A 19110-nucleotide genomic window follows, 5' to 3' on the forward strand; every position below is an offset into this window, starting at 1 on the left:
GGGATATAAATTGATTTTTTCCAATCTGATGACCATTCTTGTGTTTTCCATATTTGCTGGCATATGGCATGCATCACCTTGACAGCATCATCTTCCAAGATTTTAAACAACTCAGCTGGGATCTCATCCTCTCCTGCTGCCTTGTTATTAGCAGTGCTTCTTAAGGCCCATTTAACCTCACTCCTCAGGATGTCTGGTTCTAATTCATTCATTATACCGTCAAAGCTATCCTCTATATTATTATCCTTCCTATACAGATCTTCTGTATATTCTTGCCACCTTTTCTTGATCTCTTCAGCTTCTGTTAGGTCCTTGCCATCTTTGTTTTTGATCATGCCCATTTTTGCCTGAAATTTACCTCTGATGTTTCTGATTTTCTGGAAGAGGTCTCTTGTCCTTCCTATTCTATTGTCTTCTTCCACTTCCATGCATTGCTTGTTTAGAAATAGTTCCTTGTCTCTTCTGGCTAACCTCTGAAATTGTACATTTAATTGGGCATATCTTCCCCTATCAGTGTTTCCTTTTGCCTTCCTTCTTTCTTGGGCTACTTCCAGTGTCTCAGCAGACAACCATCTTGCCTTCTTGGTTTTCTTTTTCTTTGGGACATACTTTGTTGCCGCCTCCTGAACAATGTTGTGGACTTCTGTCCATAGTTCTTCTGGGACTCTATTTATCAAGTCTAGTCCCTGAAATCTATTCTTCACCTCCACGGCATATTTACTAGGAATATTTGTGAGATCATATCTAATCAGTCTGTGTATTTTCCCCATTCTCTTTAGTTTGATTCTAAATTGTGCAGTAAGAAGTTCGTGATCTGAACTACAGTCAGCTCCAGGTCTTGTTTTCATTGACTGGATGGATGTCCAACACCTTTGGCTGCAAAGGATGTAGTCAATCTGATTTTGGTGTTGACCATCTGGTGAAGTCAATGTGTAAAGCTGTCTTTTAGGTTATTGGAAGAGAGCACAGTGAGTTTTTCTGGCAAAATTCTATCAGCCTACGTCCTGCTTCATTTTGTTGTCCCAAGCCATGCTTGCCTGTGATCCCGGTTGTCATTTGACTGCCCACCTTAGCATTCCAATCTCCTGTAATGAAAATAATGTCTCTTTTTGGTGTATTATCCAGTAGGTGCTGCAGATCCTCATAGAACTGATCTAATTCTGCTTCTTCAGCAACTGTGGTTGGGGCATATATTTGAATCACTGTGATGTTAAACGGCTTGCCTTGAACTAGAATTGAAATCATTCTATCATTTTTTGGGTTGTATCAAATCACTGCTTTAGCAACTTTATTATTAATTATTAAGGCTACTCCATTTTTTTGGTGTTCCTCTTGTCTGCAGTCTGCAGTCTCTTTGGCCGTGGGAAGGCCATTGCAGGGGATAAAATGGGCCAACTTGGTGAAAAGGTCTACCACTACTAGAATCGTGGTGAATCCAAGGGAGGGTGGTAGATCAGTGATAAAATCCGCAGAAATTATCTCCCAGGGGCGAGAAGGAGTGGGAAGGGGATGTAATAGCCCTGACGGCTTTTCCCTTCGCGTCTTGGAACGCTGGCATATAGGGCAGGTGTTAACATAGTTCTCCACATCTTTGCGAATCTTGGGCCACCAGAAGTCTCGCAGAATTAGGTGTATGGTTTTGAATAGCCCAAAATGTCCTGCAGGCTTGCTGTCGTGGCACAAACGAAGTGCCTTTTCTCTGCCGGGGCCTGGAGGAATGTAAACATGGTTCCGGTAGCATAATAGATCATTCTTGAGTGAGAAAGGGAAACATAGTCCTTGGCGAATCTCTTCCTGAGCCCAGGCATCTGTCTGTTGACTGGCTCTAATTTCTTGAGTGAAAGGGGATTCTGGGTTAAGAGAAGCAGGCTCAATTGAAGTGGATTTGGTGTTACCCACTGTGAGCGTGGCAAAGTTCTCGGGTTGCAGCAATCGAGATTCTGAGGTGTCTCTGCGCCCTGCTGCATACTCTGGTTTCCGTGATAGGGCATCTGCTTGCTTGGTCTGAGCAGGAGTCACATAGTGGATCCGGAAGTCAAAACGTTCAAAGAACAAAGCCCAGCGTTGTTGCCTTTGGTTTAGCTTTCGTGCGGTCCTTAGGTGCTCCAAATTCCGATGGTCAGTATGAACTTCAATGGGGAATTTGGCCCCTTCTAACCATTGTCTCCAATTTTCAAAGGCTGCCTTTATGGCTAAGAGCTCCTTTTCCCAAATGGTATAGTTTCTTTCTGGGGCTGTTAGTTGGCGTGAGTAATAGGCACAAGGATGGAGATGTTCTCCCACTGGTTGCATCAGCACAGCCCCTATTGCCACATCGGAGGCGTCAGCCTGCACAACAAAAGGGGTTTTAGGATCAGGGTGCTGTAGAATTGGCTGGGTCGTGAATAATTGCTTTAGCTGTTGGAACCCTTTTTCAGCTTGTTCTGTCCAGCGGAAAGGCTGTTTCCCTCGGATGCAGCTGGTGATTGGGTCAGACCAGCGAGCAAAATCTGGGATGAATTTGCGGTAGTAGTTTGCAAACCCCAAGAAGCGCTGTACTTCCTTTTTGTTAGTTGGCGCCCGCCATTCCAATACGGCCGAAACCTTTGCCGGGTCCATGGATAGTCCTAGTGGCGAGACGCGGTATCCCAGGAAGTCTACTTCTTGCAAATCAAAGGCGCATTTTTCTAACTTGGCATATAGTCCATGATCCCGCAATCGTTGTAACACCATTCTGACATGCTGGTCGTGTTCCGTCTGTGTTCTCGAATACACCAGGAAATCGTCTAAATATATGATCAAGAACTGATCTAGATAGTCTTGGAAGATATCATTGACAAAGTGCTGGAACGTTGCGGGGGCTCCAGATAAACCGAAATTCATGACTAGGGACTCGTATAATCCGAACTTGGTCTGGAAGGCGGTTTTCCATTCGTCCCCCTCTCTTATGCGAACCAGATTGTAAGCCCCGCGGAGATCCAGTTTGGTGTAAACCTTGGCCCCTCGGAGTCGGTCCAATAGGTCCAAGATCAGTGGCAATGGGTAGCGGTTCCGCTTTGTGATGTTGTTCAGTGCCCGATAGTCCACAACCAAGCGTAGGTCCCCTGATTTCTTTTTCACAAACATCACTGGGGAAGCGGCTGGGGATTGAGAGGGTCTGATGAACCCCTTAAGGAGGTTTGACTCTATAAACTCCCTGAGAGCTTCCTGCTCAGGTTCAGTCAGGGAGTAGAGGTGTCCTCGCGGAATTGGGGCCCCCTCCACCAGGTCATTGGCACAGTCATAGGGTCTATGTGGGGGCAATTTCTCGGCTTCTTTTTCATTGAATACATCCCAAAAGTGCGAATATTTCTTGGGCAAGGTGATAATGAGTTCTGCACCTGTGGCTTGGCAAACTTTGGCTACTAGACAATGATTTTGGCAATACCTTGAGGCGAACTGCAGTTCTCTGTTGGACCAGGAGATGTTTGGGTCATGGAGTGTCAGCCACGGGATGCCCAAGATCACGGGGAAATGAGGAACCTCGGTAACAAAGAAGGAGATTTCTTCCATGTGTTCCCTTATCCACATTCTGGTGGGCTCGGTCCATTGGCTTACTGGCCCTGTCTTTAGGGGTCGGCCGTCTATGGCTTGTACCACCCGGGCGTTCTTGAAATCATGATATTGTATTCCCAGAGAGTTAGCATAGTCTCTATCGATGAAATTGTTTGTTGCTCCAGAGTCTATCATGGCATGGATCATGACGGGTCCCTTTTTCACTGACCACAGCGTGACCACCAGAAGAAATAGGACCCCCGTTTGCGGCTCTTGAGTGGAGTTTCTGACCGGGTTGGCGAGCCCTTCTACGCCCGGTTGCTGGCTTCCCCTGCCGGCTTTGTTCCAGCTGCCTCGGCTGCCTCCGCCTTCGCGGAGGCCGCCGCCGCCAGACGGGTGGGGGGCTTCTTCTTGGCTGGGCACTCCCTGGCGAAGTGGCCCCCATTTCCACAGTACCAGCACAGATTCAAACGTTGGCGGCGGGCCTTTTCAGCAACATCAAGCCTGGGGCGCACATTGCCCAACTGCATCGGCTCCTCCTCGCTTCCCATGGGACCAGGGGCTGGCGGTGGTGGTCTCCATACTGGACGTGGCTGTACACTGATAGAAGTGGAGGGCCTTACCCCGGCTCTTCCACTCTGGCCCTGGAGCCACTGTTTCTTATTGGCGAGCAGGATTTCAGCCCGTAAACATTGGGCGATGAGTCTTTCAAGAGTCCCAGGGGGATCTGCCTTAGAGATTTCTTCCTGCATCTCGAGGTTGAGGCCCTCGCGAAATTGTCCCCTGAGGGCTACATCGTTCCAGCCGGTGTTTTGAGCCAACACCCAGAACTCGGCTATGTACTGGGACAATGGTCTGTCCCCTTGGAAGAGGCGCCGGAGTTTGTGGCCGGCCGCCTCCTCATCATCCTCGATCCCCCAGGTTTTTCGCAAATGGTTCAGAAATTGCTGTGCGGTGTTTAGGTGTGTGGAACCCGCATCGTACAGCGCCGTCGCCCAAGTGGCCGCAGGCCCATCTAGGAGACTGAAAATCCACGCCACCTTGACATCTTCTTGGGCAAACTCGGTGTGGCGGGCTTCTAAGTACGCCTGGCACTGGCAACGGAAGACATGGACCTTGGAGGCTTCTCCGGAAAACTTGGTTGGTAGCGCTAGGGCAGGGAGACGGGCTCCACGTTCCTTCAAGCCCCGTATTTCTCCCTCCTGCTCTTGGAGTACGTCCCGGATCCGGTTGAATTCATCCTGGGAAATGGTGTAACTGGGCGTTGGGGCCGGGGCGCCCGCTCCGGCTCCTGGTGTGACAGACATACTGGCCTTAGGTTGCTTGGTGCTGTGTGTGGCGGAGTCAAACTGTCAGACCTCTGTCAGCTGGGCACCAAGAACCATACACGGAGGCCAGTCTCTATCTAATATCTTTATTAAGGAAATATATAAAAGCAATAAAAACAAGTGAAGAATATAGTTCAGAAGCAGACCCTTTAAATGAGGTCAAATTTAGTCCAAAAATGTATTGTCCAATAAATGATATTAGAGTTCAAAGTTTTTAATCCACTTGACCGAAACTGTGATGACTCATGGGCCATGTAGTCCCGTTCCATGTACTATTGTGGCAGATGAAGAGGAAAACTTGGGTTTCCCACCGTTTCTGCCAGATTTGGAGCCCTTGCACCTGCAAGATGTTTGCCCACAAGAAGTCAGCCAAACAAGCCTTGAGCAGAAATCTCCCCCATTTTCTCGCCGGGATTATTATAATCAAGATAGGGGCGCTCGAGAGGCGACTCGCCGGAGCGCCAGGATAGCTGCCAGACAATTAGCTGATTAAGTCTGCTTCCCTTGGGAAACTTTAAGGAGTCATGCATCTGGACACAGTATAGGTTTCGTTTCTTGTTCCCCAGAGAAAGTGTTCCTTGGCGGGGAAACAAGATCCTATATAGGTGTTTGCCCGCAAAGGAATCCTTGCGGAGTCAATTCGTCGGCTTGAGGAGTGAAATCGTGTGTAGACTTCGTACTCCAGTTCCCAGATCCCAGATCAAGTTTCCAGCCCAGCCTTGTACCATGGACTTCTATGGACTCAGTTTTTGATTCATGTTTGCCTTGTTTCAAGTTTGATCTTGCCAAGTTTCTGCAAATAATTTTTATTGGGGTTTATCACTAGCAAAGCACAAAGACAAACAAACAATAAAAATGAAACAACACAATAGCAACTTAACAGAGACACCGGGATAGGGGGGGGAGGGGATAAGGGTAGTGAGGGTGGTGGTGGTGTGTGAGTGTATGGGTTGACTTCCATTTATGCATCTTCTTCCATTTATGAATCAATCTTTACTTATATGCACTATGTTCTTTAAATAGTCCTCAAAACTAGTCCAGTCGGTAGCTTTCAATATTGTTCCATTCGTTCTCTTGATCAAAAAGGATAATTGGTCCATATTCTTGATTTCCAGTAGTTTATCTAACCATAATTCTTTTGTTGGTATCTGTGTCGATTTCCATAGTCTTGCAATCACAAGTCTAGCTGCAGTAATAAAAAAAGTGAAGAGTTTGTCTGTATTGGGATCGATCTTATCGTTAGGATTGTATAAGCCTAGTAGGAGTAGCTCTGGTTTTTTAATAAATTTAGTTTTTAATATAACATTACTTTCCTCCAATATTGCAGTCCAAAATTTTCCCAATTTTTTACATTTCCACCACATGTGGAAATAGGAACCTGTTTGGGTTTTACATCTCCAACATTTGTTATTCGCGTTTTTGTACATTAAGCCAATCTTTTTTGGAGTTAAATACCACCTGTGTATAAGTTTGAGCCAATTTTCTTTCAGGTCGACCGAATAAGTGTATTTCATTTTCTTATTCCAAATCGATTCCCATTCATGCATCTGGATAGGTCTTTCTATGTTTTTTGCCCATGTTGTCATTGCTTTTGTTACTCTCGACGATTCTGTATCCCAGGATAATAAGTTGTTATACATTACAGTTATACTTTTCTTATCAATAGAGATAAACTTATCCCAGAATCCTGGTTCTTGCTCAAAACCCACCAGGCTATCCCTTTTATAAGCTTCTTTCATTTGGAAATACTGGTGCCAAGATACATTTTTGTTAAATTCTTGTATTTTTGTTAGTTCCTTCAATTTTGGGGGAATCCTTTTATCATTTGCTACAGTTAACAATTCTCTATATGTAGGCCATTTTCTCCAACCTAATAATCGTCTATGGTCTGCTTCTATAGGGGACAACCATAGTGGGGTTTTTGTGTGGAAGCGACTTTTGTAATTATCCCATATTCTCAGAAGAGCCGATCTGATAAAATGGTTGCCGAATTGTTTCTCAATCTTCGCTTTTTTGTACCACATGTAACCATGCCAGCCTTTTCTTAGTTCATGGCCTTCCAAATTTAAGATCCTAACTTTTTCTAATTTAGCCCAATCTCTTAACCAACAAAGAGCACACACATCGTGGTATAGCTTAAGGTCTGGTACACCCAATCCTCCCTGAGTTTTTCGTGAAATCATAATGTTATAATTTATCCTAGCTCTTTTATTTTTCCAAATAAATCTCATAATCTCTTTCTGCCAATCCTTAAATAATTTTGTACTCCTTATAATTGGTATATTTTGGAAAAGATACAAAAGTTTAGGGAGGATATTCATTTTTATAATTGCTATTTGTCCCAATAGTGAGACGTTAATGTTTTTCCATTTTTCCAAATCGTTTTTAATTTCCTTCCAGATTCTTGTATAATTTAGGTCTAATAATTGATTATTTTTTGCAGATATCCAAATCCCTAAATATTTTAGTTTAAGTGGTGTTTCCAGACCCGCGATGTCTTGTAACTCTTTTTGTTTCCTTTTGGACATGTTTTTCGTAAGCATCATTGTTTTCTTTTTATTAATTTTGAGACCGGCAACCTTCCCGAATTCGTCAATTTTTGCTATCCACTTATGGATATTCTGAATTGGGTTTTCTATAATACAAATAACATCATCGGCAAAGGCACGATATTTATAATCCTGGTTGTCAATTTTAATGCCTTGTAGGTTTGTATCTTTTTTGATTGCCTTCAGCAGGATCTCTAAAGCCATGATGAATATTAAGGGTGAAAGAGGGCAACCCTGTCTCGTGCCTTTGCTTATTACAATTTTGTCTGTCTCCTGACCGTTTATTTGAATTTTCGCCCATTGGTCCTCATAGATGCTATTAATGCCATTTTGAATTTGTGTACCTAAATCCAATTCTTGAAATAAGAGTTTAAAAAAATTCCAGTTCAAATTATCGAAGGCTTTCTCTGCGTCTACAGAAAGAAAGCCTACTTCTCTTTGGTTATGCTGTTCATAAAATTCCATTGCGTCTAGTATTACCCTTACGTTGTCTTTAATGGTTCTGGAGGGGAGGAAGCCCATTTGGTCTTCCCCTATCCACCCATTCAGGAATTTTTTGAGTCTGTTGGCCAAGATTTTTGTAAAAATTTTATAGTCTGTGTTTAGGAGCGAAATAGGTCTATAATTCTTGGTTTCGGATAGATCTGCCTCTTCTTTGGGTATCATTATTATTGTGGCCTCCTTCCATGATTCTGGGATAACTTTATCTTGCAAAGCCTGGTTCATTAATTTTTTTAGGAATTTGATCATTTCCGGTTGTCCTAATTTGTAAAAACCTGCTATAAAGCCGTCAGGCCCTGGCGTTTTGTTACTGTCTAAACTTTTTATTGCTTTGAGAATTTCTTCTTCTGTTATTTCCTTATTAAGATCCAATCTTTGTTCATCTGTAATTTTGTCCAGTTTTTGTTTCCCTAAATATTCTGTTATGGCCTCAGGATTTATATTATCTTTAGAATATAAATTTACGTAAAATTTTTGGAAGGCCTCTCTTATTTCTTTATCCGAGTTTACCATTCTTTCTTCAAATTTAATTTTCATAATTTGTCTATTTTGTTTCTTCTTTCTTATTAACCGGGCGAGCCATTTGCCTGGTTTATTTGCGTTCTCAAACGCATATTGTTTGACCCATTTGATTTTTTTGGCCACCTCCTCTAAATCCCATCTTTCTTTCATTTTAGCTAACAGCGCTAAGTTCCTTTTTATTTTCTGATTTTTGGGGTTGATTTTTAATTCTTTTTCTTTTGCTTCAATTTCTTTATTCAACCTGTTCCACTCTAGGTCTTTATGCTTTCTTTTGCTGGAATTTAGTTGTATAAAGAATCCTCTTGCAACAGCTTTAAAGGCGTCCCATACGATTTGGGGGTTTGTCTCACCATTATCATTTATACTGAAGTATTCTACAATCATTGCGTTGATTTTATTAACATCTTGTTTATGCTTTAATAAGTTTTCATTTAACCTCCACTTCTTTAAACAGTGTTTTTTATTTATTACCATTGTTAATGGGCAGTGGTCTGATATGTCTCTGGCCCGAATTTGTATATCAGATATTGTTGTCATCAATGATTTAGATGTCCAGATCATATCAATTCTGGACCACGCTTGGTGTCTGTTGGAAAAGTGTGTATAATCTTTGCTCATTGGGTTTAGTTCTCTCCATGGATCTATTAGGTCATATTCCTCTTTTAAAACTATAAGATTTTTTGGTAGGGAAGTTGTTTCTCTTACCTTCTTTGATCTATTTGTTTTATCTAGCTTTACATCTAATACTCCATTGAAATCACCAAGGAGTATCATATGGTCAAATTCTGTGTTGCTAATTTTTTCTCTCAATGTTTTAGTAAATTTTGTTTTGGGGCCGTTTGGCGCGTAAATATTGCAGATCAATATTTTTTCATTTTCAAAATCTATAGTCACTGCAATTACTCTACCTTCATTGTCTTTGAATACTTCTTTGGCCGGGAATTTGTCATCTATATATAGAACTACCCCTCTTTTCTTTACCTTGTCTGCTGCAATAAAGGATTGACCTAGATATCCCTTCTTTAGGAGGCTTATATGTTTGAGGGCTATATGTGTTTCCTGTATTGCTATGATATTATACTTTTCCTTTTTTAATTTGTTAAATAGTCTGTTACGTTTATTCGGTGAGTTTAACCCGTTAAGATTATTTGAAAAACATTTTAATTGATAACAGACTTTACTCATCTCTTTGTGTTCTCTCCTCTTCTGTTGGATCTCCCTCATCCGAGTCGTCTTGGTCCGTATTTAAATCCAACTCAGCCACTGTTTGATCTTTATCTTTGGGCGAGTCGAATCTTCTCTTCTTTGTTTCTTTAGGGTTTTTACCGCTGTCTGATGATGATGAGACTCTGTTGCTTTTTACGTCTTTCTTTAAGGTTCTAAAGAAGTCTTTGGCTTCTTCTTCCGTGGTTATCCATATTTTATCCTCTTTGTAAGTTGCCATCAGGCCTTCGTATTTCTCCCATCTGTATTTAATTTGTCTTCTCTTGAGTTCGTCGGTGAGGAAGTAATACTTTCTTCTTCTATTTAGTATCGATTTTGGATATTCTTTTAAGATAATCACTTTCCTCTCCTTATACCAAATTGGATTTCGGGCGTGTCTTCTTAACACTTCATCACGTGTAGTTTTTTTCAAAAAGTGTACAATGACATCCTTGGTTGCTTTGTTTTTCTTGGTAAAATTTGATTGCACTCTATAAACTCTATCAATTTGCCCACAGGCCTCCTGATCTGTACATTGTAATAGTTGGGCTGTTAAGCGTGTTATCACCCAACCTATATTCTCCTTTTCCTCCTCTTGAACGTTTCTGTATCTCAATTGGAATTCCAGTGCCTGTAATTCCAGTCTTTCCTGTATTTTTTCCAGTTTTTTCCCCTTTTCTTCCATGGACTCAATTTTCTCTTGCAATTTAGATTGTGTTTTTTCGTTCTTCCTATTTACTATTTTTAAGTCATTTATATCATTGGAGTTTTTTATAATTTCTTGCTTCATAGCACCTATCTCCTCTCTCCATTCTTTCTTTAGATCTGCCATTTCTTCTTGAAATGTTTTGTATTGTAGATCTTGTTTCCTGGCTATCATTTGGACTTCATTTTGCATTAAATCCTGCTTCTCTGAAATTTTCTTAATCTCCCTCAAAATATCTTTTAGGCCCCCCTCCTCTGGTAAAGAGGACCTTCTTACATTCAATCTTGAGTCCATTTTATCTTTCTCCATTTTCCATTTGGGGGTCGCCATTGCAACAAATTATCTTTCTAAGTAGTTACTGTTTAATATCTCTGATGAGGAATCTGGAGCACTTGCTTCTTATTTTTGTACACCAGGGTTAAATGGGTTTCTATATCAGATTTATAGTTGGTGAAGATAGGGACATATATATTGATATCTTGATATATACACCAAGCAATTGTCCCTAGGCGGCGATGATCAATATTTTTCCGGGATTAGGTTGGTACCTCACTGCTTTCCTTTAATTTTTTTTCTCCCGTTTTATATTTTACTTTATTTTTATTTTTTCCCCCTTACCACTCTCCTGCTTATTTAATCCCGATCCGTTCCTTTTCTTCACCGCTTTATTTTACCGCTTCGTTCCTTGGTTCCTCTCTTCGGTATTTTAGTTTATTATACTCCTTTTGCTTGGACTTTAATTGCCTTCGCCCTGTGTTCTGCTCAATGGGGTCCGCACGGAAACGTTTGCCTCATCCTGAGTTCCTTTCCGTCCTGTCCCTTCCGGGTTTTTACGTTCACAGCTTGCGTCAGCGCCTCCTTCCTGCTATTTGTTTAAAGAAGGGCAGGCTGTAGACAAAACATCATGGCGCCAAGGACACTCCTGCCAGCCCAGACGTCACTCTCTCCTTTGCGGGACCCCTCTAACAGCTGTAAGGTCTCTTCAATATATATATAACTCTTCACTATACACCTCTTCTCCTCTCGTCTGGCAGAGGAAAACCACGCGGATTCGTTTAGTTGTTTTGTTGTTCGTTTGTTGGTTAGGTCTTTAAGTCTATGTCTGGTTATTCCGTTAGTGTCCAATTAAATACTACTGAGTGCCGTGGCTACTGGCTTTGACTGAAATTAATGTTTCTACTTCGGACTATTCAGTTTATAAACAGATTGCAGGCAGCGTTAGCTTACCCTTTGTTCTGTGTCAGCGAATGTAGCGTGGTTAGGCTGGCAGATAGTGTGGAGACTCTCCGCTTCCCGTCCGTCGACCCGCCGGTCTTGACCCTCCGGACCCACTGGATCCTCGCCCTTGAGGGGTGAGGGTCGCTGGGGCCGTCGGAGGTACCCAAAGATACCGGCGTCTCTTCCCTACTCGATCCGAGGGAGGAGAGGGAGCTACAGCTCTACCAGGTCAAACTCGCGGTTGGTTCACCCAGAGCCCAGGTGAACCCAGCCTGTCGCCATTGTCACGCCACCGGAAGTCAGATCTTGCCAAGTTTCAAGTCTTGCCTTGCCTTGCGTTTTAAACCACGGACCTTGCTTCTCTGATTCAAGCCTTGTTTTCCAGTTTCCTTCGGATTTACCTTAAGCCTCAAAGACTATGGACACACTATTGCTTGCCAAATAGTGTGTGTTTCGGTGAAGTGGATTATAACTTTGGACTTTAATATCACATATTGGACATTGTTTTCCTGGACTATATTTGACCTTTCCTGAAAGGTCTACTTCTGAACTATATTCTACACTTATTTTTATTGACTTTATATATTTCCCTAATAAAGATATTAGATAGATTCTGGTCTCTGCGCATGGTTATTGGTGTTCTGCAGCCTGGGTCCTGACAGAAACACACACTTTTGCCAAGCAATTGTGTGGGGAAATGTCAGAGTCTTAGAAGTCCAATGAGGCTTGACAATAAGGCTGGAAATAAACTTGGTTCTTGACTAGGTCCGTGACTAGAAACAAGGTAATCCGTGGATCCTGGAACAAGGTCCGTGGTCGAAAGCAAGGCGATGCATAAACTTGAATACGTGATCCGGGAGGCAAGGAACTGGGGTTATGAAGTCCACACACGATCTCACTCCTGAAGCTGATCTGTTGACTCCGCAAAGAATCTCCCGCGCCAAACATCTATATTGGGTCTCGTTTTCCCGCCAACAATCTCTTTCCCTAGAGAACGAGAAGCGAAACCCAACTCTGTCCAGATGCATGACTCCTTAGAATTTCCCAAGGGAAGCAGGCCTAATCAGCCTGTTGTTTGGCAGCGATCCGTAAACTCCTCCGATTTGCTTCTCTAACTCCTCTGTCTCTAGAGTAAGATTCCTTCCTGGGAAACGGAGGGGAGTAATGCCCAAGGCCAGTTTTACTGAATTCTTGAGGGCAAACATCAACATCCGGCAGGTGAAGGGACTCCGGCTCTTGTTGAATCGGCGAAAACCCCATGTTTTCATCTTCATCTGCCACGATAGTACTAAGAACAGGACTACAAGGCCCATGAGGCATCACACATAGCTTATACTTGAGTAATCAAATCTCCCTTTCCAGAAACAGCTTTTTTCTTTCTCTCCTCCCCACCTAGGAAAAGCTATCCCTACCATCAAGCTGATCTCTGTGATCTCCAGTATCCCTAATTTTTGGCAACTCTGCCATAACAGGCTTGTCTTAGGATCACCATAAATCAGAAACCACTTGAAGGCATACAGCAACAACTTCTTAAAAACTATATCCAAACAAAAAGAAAGAAAAAAAATAAAAAAGAAAGAAAGAATGAACTAAGTAATTTTTCTGGTTGTTGCTGAGGTGTTACTTAGACATTAAAAAAAAAACAGCCTGCCTTTGTCTTTAAGTGAGCCTGTATTTATTGTATTGGCCATCATAACTTTTAGAATTATTTGTTCAGATGATTGTAAGATTCTTTCTTTAATTCACAGGGGATGTGTGTGATTCCAGTCCTTGCGAAAATGGAGGCATCTGTTTGTCAGGATTGGATGATGACTTCTACTCTTGTGAATGTCCTGATGGCTTCTCAGATCCCAATTGTTCTAGTGTTGTGGAGGTTGGTAAGTGCAAACAAAAACAACAAAAGCAATAATTGTTTGTACACATAATTCATTTCTGAATAAGTAGAAAATAGCCTATGCTTTTAAATGCTTCATTTAGTATCTTGTTCTTCTCTAGTGCCTTAGCTTTTACTCTTTATGGACTAAACTCATTTTTTTCATCAGAGCTTAAAAGCAGTTAATAACAAATGCCACCATTAGCTCTATTAGGCAATAAAGTTATAACTGAAATTTAATGAGGGGTAACTTCAGTCTTCTATAGGGCAATTTTAACTTACTAGTTCCTTTTAAAGTTATAGGTGTGTGGCCTTAAAAACATAGATGAGGAATCTCATTCCAAGACATAGCACACTTTACAACATTTCACAGATAATGCATTTCTGTCACCTGCAGAATTCTGGGGAATGTAGTTTGGGAAGGAGAAAATTCAAAAGACCACACCCTAAGCTATATTTCCCAGAATTCTGCAGGCAGCAGAAATGCGGGGCTTCCCACTTTAAAGCCCTAGTGTGATAACATCACAAGTGACATAAGAATTTAGTTGTGATATTTTTAATGAGGAGAACCCCACAATTTAGGAGATGCTGAAGCATTTTGCTTTTGTCTGAGTACTCAGGCAAAATATTTCAGCCTTCTTCTCCCTCTGTGTTAAATAAATGCACACTACTTTTGCAGTTTGAATTGAGTTTGCAGCAATTGAAGTAAGCTGAGAATAAAGGGGAATATACAAGGGGAAGAGCTGCAAAAGTGTAATTACATATACATCATGAGATTAGAAGGATGGGATTTTAGTAAAAATGTTCAAATTGTTTGTATTAATGTTACTTGTTAGTACAGTAGAGTCTCACTTATTTATTTATTTATTTATTTACAGTATTTATATTCCGCCCTTCTCACCCCGAAGGGGACTCAGGGCGGATCACATTATAACACACATAGGGCAAACATTCAATGCCCATAATCACATCAAACAGAGACAGAGAGAGACACGCAGAGGCAAGTTAACCTTCTTCTGAGGGGATGTTCGATTCTGGCCACAGGGGGGAGCAGCTGCTTCATCATCCACACTGACGGCACTTCCTCATTCCAGGTCGTAAATTATCCAAGCCTTGCTTATCCAAGCTTCTGGATTATCCAAGCCATTTTTGTAGTCAGTTTTTTCAATATATCATGATATTTTGGTGCTAAATTCGTAAATACAATAATTACAACATAACATTACTGCGTATTAAAATACTTTTTCTGTTAAATTTGTTGAATAACATGATGTTTTGGTGCTTAATTTGTAAAATCATAACCTAATTTGATATTTAATAGGCTTTTCCTTAATCCCTCCTTATTATCCAAGATATTCGCTTATCCAAGCTTCTGTTGTCCCGTTTAGCTTGGATAAGTGAGACTCTACTGTAGTATGTTTTAATTTTAAGTATATTTGTCTATAGTGAAAATTGATAGTATTAAAAGTATGTTAGAATATTTTGATATCTATGTTGGCTTGTGTGGGGAGAAGTCAGTTGTGTTTTTAATATTTTTATGAATTTAAAAATATTTTTAAAGGGAGGGGATGTACAGATAGGGGAGTTAGAGAGAGCGAGAATTAGGGGATTGGAACTGTCCCTTCAAATAACATTTTGATTTGTTGAGACTTAATTGGTTCTGCAAGGGTTCAGAACCACTTAAGATGGTCTGCTCCAGGATACTCATGGGTCTGGATAGATTCCTGTAGTTCTTGGGAAGTTTCTTGGCAAATGATCCTGGTGAAGCTCTGGTTGATTTTCCTTCTTTGGATTTTACTATATTGAGATGACTATAGGTCAGTCTTCCAACTTCCATTTTTGGGCAAGAGAAGGAGAGTGTCCCTTCGACCTCTCAGTTGATTTTGACACTATCAAGCATGGTATCATTCTGAAATCATCCCTGAGGGACTCAACAGGCCAATGGCAAAGAAGTCAGACAGAAATCCACTAGCACCAGTTTCTGGCGCACCTTTCACACTGCCCCTATATTCTAGGATCTGATCCCAGATTATCTGCTTATCCCAGATTACCTGACAGTGGAGACTCATGCAGTCCAGTTTAAAGCAGATAATCTGGGCCAGAGGAAGAGGCACTAAGGGCTCTTCTACAACTGACTAAAAACCCAGAAGAAGGGTGGGAGGGCAGCTAAATGACACTTCAGGAAAGTTTGTGCATTTAAAAAGTGTAGTTAAAAGCCAATTCTGGCTAAAACAAATGTGCTCCTTTGTATGACAGTATATCTCTGTAGTAATGGAAAACATGTGACTTCCTTCCTATTCCTTGGTATGGATGGCTCCAGTGCATGTGAGCATTTTAAAAGACCAAAACAGCTGATCATGCTGTCAAAAATAGAGCCATGGTCACACAGGTGGCTCAATCTAAGCACAGTTGGAAAGCAATTAGAACTCTGCGAGCATGCTTTTGTTCTGATCTTTATAATATTAAACAGAGCTTGAATTTACAATTGGGCAAGGAGAGAGAAAATGAAATCTGCTTGTGTGTACATTTAGATCTCTGCATGAGTGCATATAAGGTTCAGCACATCTCGGGGAATCAATTTTAAAAAACCTTCCACCGGATGACCCCCCGTCCATCCTGCAGATTTGTAAAATTCACTTTAAAGAAAGGTATGAGGATGGTAGGGATCATTTCCTGAGACTGACAGGTCTGTGTCTGGACGTTTTGTCAAGTCCTGGGATTTTTAAACCCACTTTTTAAAACCTGCATTTTGACACTGTCTAGAAACGCCCTCAGAATAGTATCTCTAAGTTCTGCCCATTCTCAGACTTATTTGGTGGGAGCAAGGTAGAGGGCTTTCTTTTGGCTGCTCTAAGACTTTGGAATTCCCTCTCCAGAAAAGTGAGTGTAGCCCCATCCTTGCTGTCTTTCCATTGGCTGAAACAAGCATTTTTGTGCCTCTTGTTTATTAAGATAGGGCTGTGTGGTGTTCTTTGTAAGGTTTTTAAAGAGTTTGTATTCAGTTGCATTTTACTATTTTTTAATATTTAACATTCTAATGCATGCATTGTTTACTTGTTTTTAAATCTCATATTTATGCTTTTATTTAGACTTGGGTATTGTTTTAAATATGTTGTTAACCTCCTTGAGTCTTACTCTTGGCAAAAAGGCAGGATATAAATGATGATGGTGATTAGGAGGACAGTCTACTCACCATTTCAAAAGAAAGAGATATAAAGGAATCTTGTAGCAGCATTGATGCTAATAAACAGAAATGTCTAACACAAACTTTTGTAGTCTACAGTCCAGTTCATCTGATAGAGTGGAGTCTACAAAAGCTTAAGTGGTTCACGTGCTAGGTCATTCTACTGAAAATTCTTTGTTGTGGATGTTCAGAAAATATTACTTGGCTGGGAGAAGAGTTTTGTATTACAGCTAGAAGCTTCTGGTTGTTTTTAAGTGGATTGTTTAGTAATTTAAATTAATTGTACTACTGATAGTTTTAGCTCTATTGTTTCAGTGTATTTTAATGATTTAAGCTCATTAAGGTCTTAAATAAGGGAAAAGAAGACTATAAATTTAATAAATAAATTAGTACTGAAGAATTAATGCATTTTGCAAAATCATTAGAAAACTTTTAAGTTTGAAAAGAAAGTCGGTGGAAAAATATGCATAATATTCAGAAATGGTGTTATGGTGAAAAGAGAGAGTTGCCTTTTTGTTATTATAATTATAAATGAAATAAGCAAAGAATGACTTTATTGACTGTCCTTAACTACCACAATGTCTTAGGCCAGTTCTTCATCACCAGAGTGAAAGTCACATCTCTGTTCTTTGCATGGGAGCTCTATGAATAATTCAGGAAATCTACCTGGCAAGGTGTAATGCAAATTGACACTCAGAGCATGGCAAAGTGATTATGTAGAATATATTTCCATTGGCCTCCACATGGCTGGCATAATGCACAAAGAGGCCTTTTGGAGCAGTTGATGCCAGACCAATAGACATAAATGGACTTTTGATAGTAGAGATAACAGTTCAGAAGTAATAATAATAGGTTCAACTGAATGCAGCTGTAGAATTAGCATTTCAAAGATGTCAAAAGATTTCACAGACTACATATATCAGTTATCAGGAGGTTGCAGGCAGAGACAAGTTTTTGAAATAATTTTAAAGCTTTTTCCTATATGTTTTCAGTGGTGGAAAGAAGCTTTTTCTTTTTTCTTTTTTTGAAATAACAAAACTTATGCAGTTGACTTGTGAGGTAAATGAAGCATTTGCAGCCCAGTCAGAGTAGAAGAAAAATAGAAGTCAAGGGAAAGGAACACTTTGAAGTTCAGTTATAGTTGGTCAAGAAAGTTCCATGCTGCTCATTATATTTCAGTGGTTTCCAGATGAATTTTACCAGTTAATAAGGAAAGGGAGAAAGTCTTACTGTCTGCCAGGTCTGCAATATCTGTCTGGGATTCATGAGTCAGCCCATTTGCCTTCCTTTTCATGATTCATTGTCAGTAAATCAGAGTTCAAGAGAGGAAACCCACAATGAGACTGATAATGTCCCTGGTGCATTCTGTCTCCATGGTAGCAGATTAAGGACACACTGGGTGTGGTTCTTTTTGAAATGATGTATTTAATACCAGATATGAATTATCATTTTCTTTTCCTGGTTCACACTCAAAGAGTATCTCATTTGTAAATTAAACAGAGGTAAGCCTACTATGTAAGCACAGATTGATTGAGCTCATATTCATGGGTCCCTACAGCTACATTGTCTTCACTAGTATAACTCAGCTGTTTAAAAGAGGCACATATTGCCTTCACCTTCCAAGTTATTGCCCAGCTCAATGAGGCCAATCGGGTAAATGGGAGCAGCTACAGGATACACCTACACAACTTGTCACACACTCTGTTGGTTCACTGAATGATCACCCAAGGCAGAAGTACCAGAAATGACTGCCTAACTGGCTCAACATCTACCAAGCTAAACACAGCTAAGTCTTGCAAGATGCTCTAACCATCACAATCTCAAAGGCATATAGAAACTCTGATCTGAGTCCCCTTCGGGGTGAGAAGGGCGGAATATAAATACTGTAAATAAAATAAATAAATAAATAAATCTCCAAAGTTGAAAAAGGACCCTTTCAGTATTCTGGGATAAAGAAAGTAGTGATTATGCAACCGTAGCCAATGGCGAGTCCTTAAATTGATAGCATCCCAAAGTTGAAAATATGCAACCTTCTGTCATCAAGTGAACACTAGCATACAACAATTAATACTTCTTCCTTCTAGTTGGTTGCTCTTACAATCCCCATGCAGTGGACTTTCCCAAATAACTAGACAAAATGTTTTGTTTTTAGATGATAGGTCCAAGAATCCACTAGCTAGCAAGGCATATATCATAATTACTAGAGAAAATGTGACATATTTTAGTTAAAATATATATTTCAAATGGTGCTCCCCCTCCCACTGTTTCTTTTGAAATTCTCTGTCAGCAATAGCAGTGTGATGTCTCAGGCACCTTTGGCCCATGACCCTGCAGCCATCATAGATCAAACTGAAGAGGATTTGGGCTTTCTTCCATCTCAGCAAGATTCCGTCCCTTTCCAGATGTCTCCTGTTGACATTTCAGTGCCAGAGCCAATTAGAGATGCCCTTGAAATAGAGCCTGGTTCTCCAGAAAGTTTGGTGTTTGATAGAAGGGCTTTTCTCAAAACAGAT

General features: G+C 40.8%; 1 protein-coding gene across 1 annotated transcript in view; it reads left to right on the forward strand.

The window, feature by feature from the left end:
- edil3 (EGF like repeats and discoidin domains 3) overlaps window positions 1-19110 on the forward strand; it is a 366806-nt gene that overhangs the window by 82041 nt on the left and 265655 nt on the right. Inside the window, exon 2 of the mRNA XM_008103010.3 lies at window positions 13289-13417. Coding sequence (XP_008101217.1) covers window positions 13289-13417 — 129 coding nt within the window. The remainder of the gene's footprint in view (window positions 1-13288; window positions 13418-19110) is intronic.

Source organism: Anolis carolinensis, chromosome 2 (assembly GCF_035594765.1).
Source record: "Anolis carolinensis isolate JA03-04 chromosome 2, rAnoCar3.1.pri, whole genome shotgun sequence".
Classification (NCBI taxonomy): domain Eukaryota; kingdom Metazoa; phylum Chordata; class Lepidosauria; order Squamata; family Dactyloidae; genus Anolis; species Anolis carolinensis.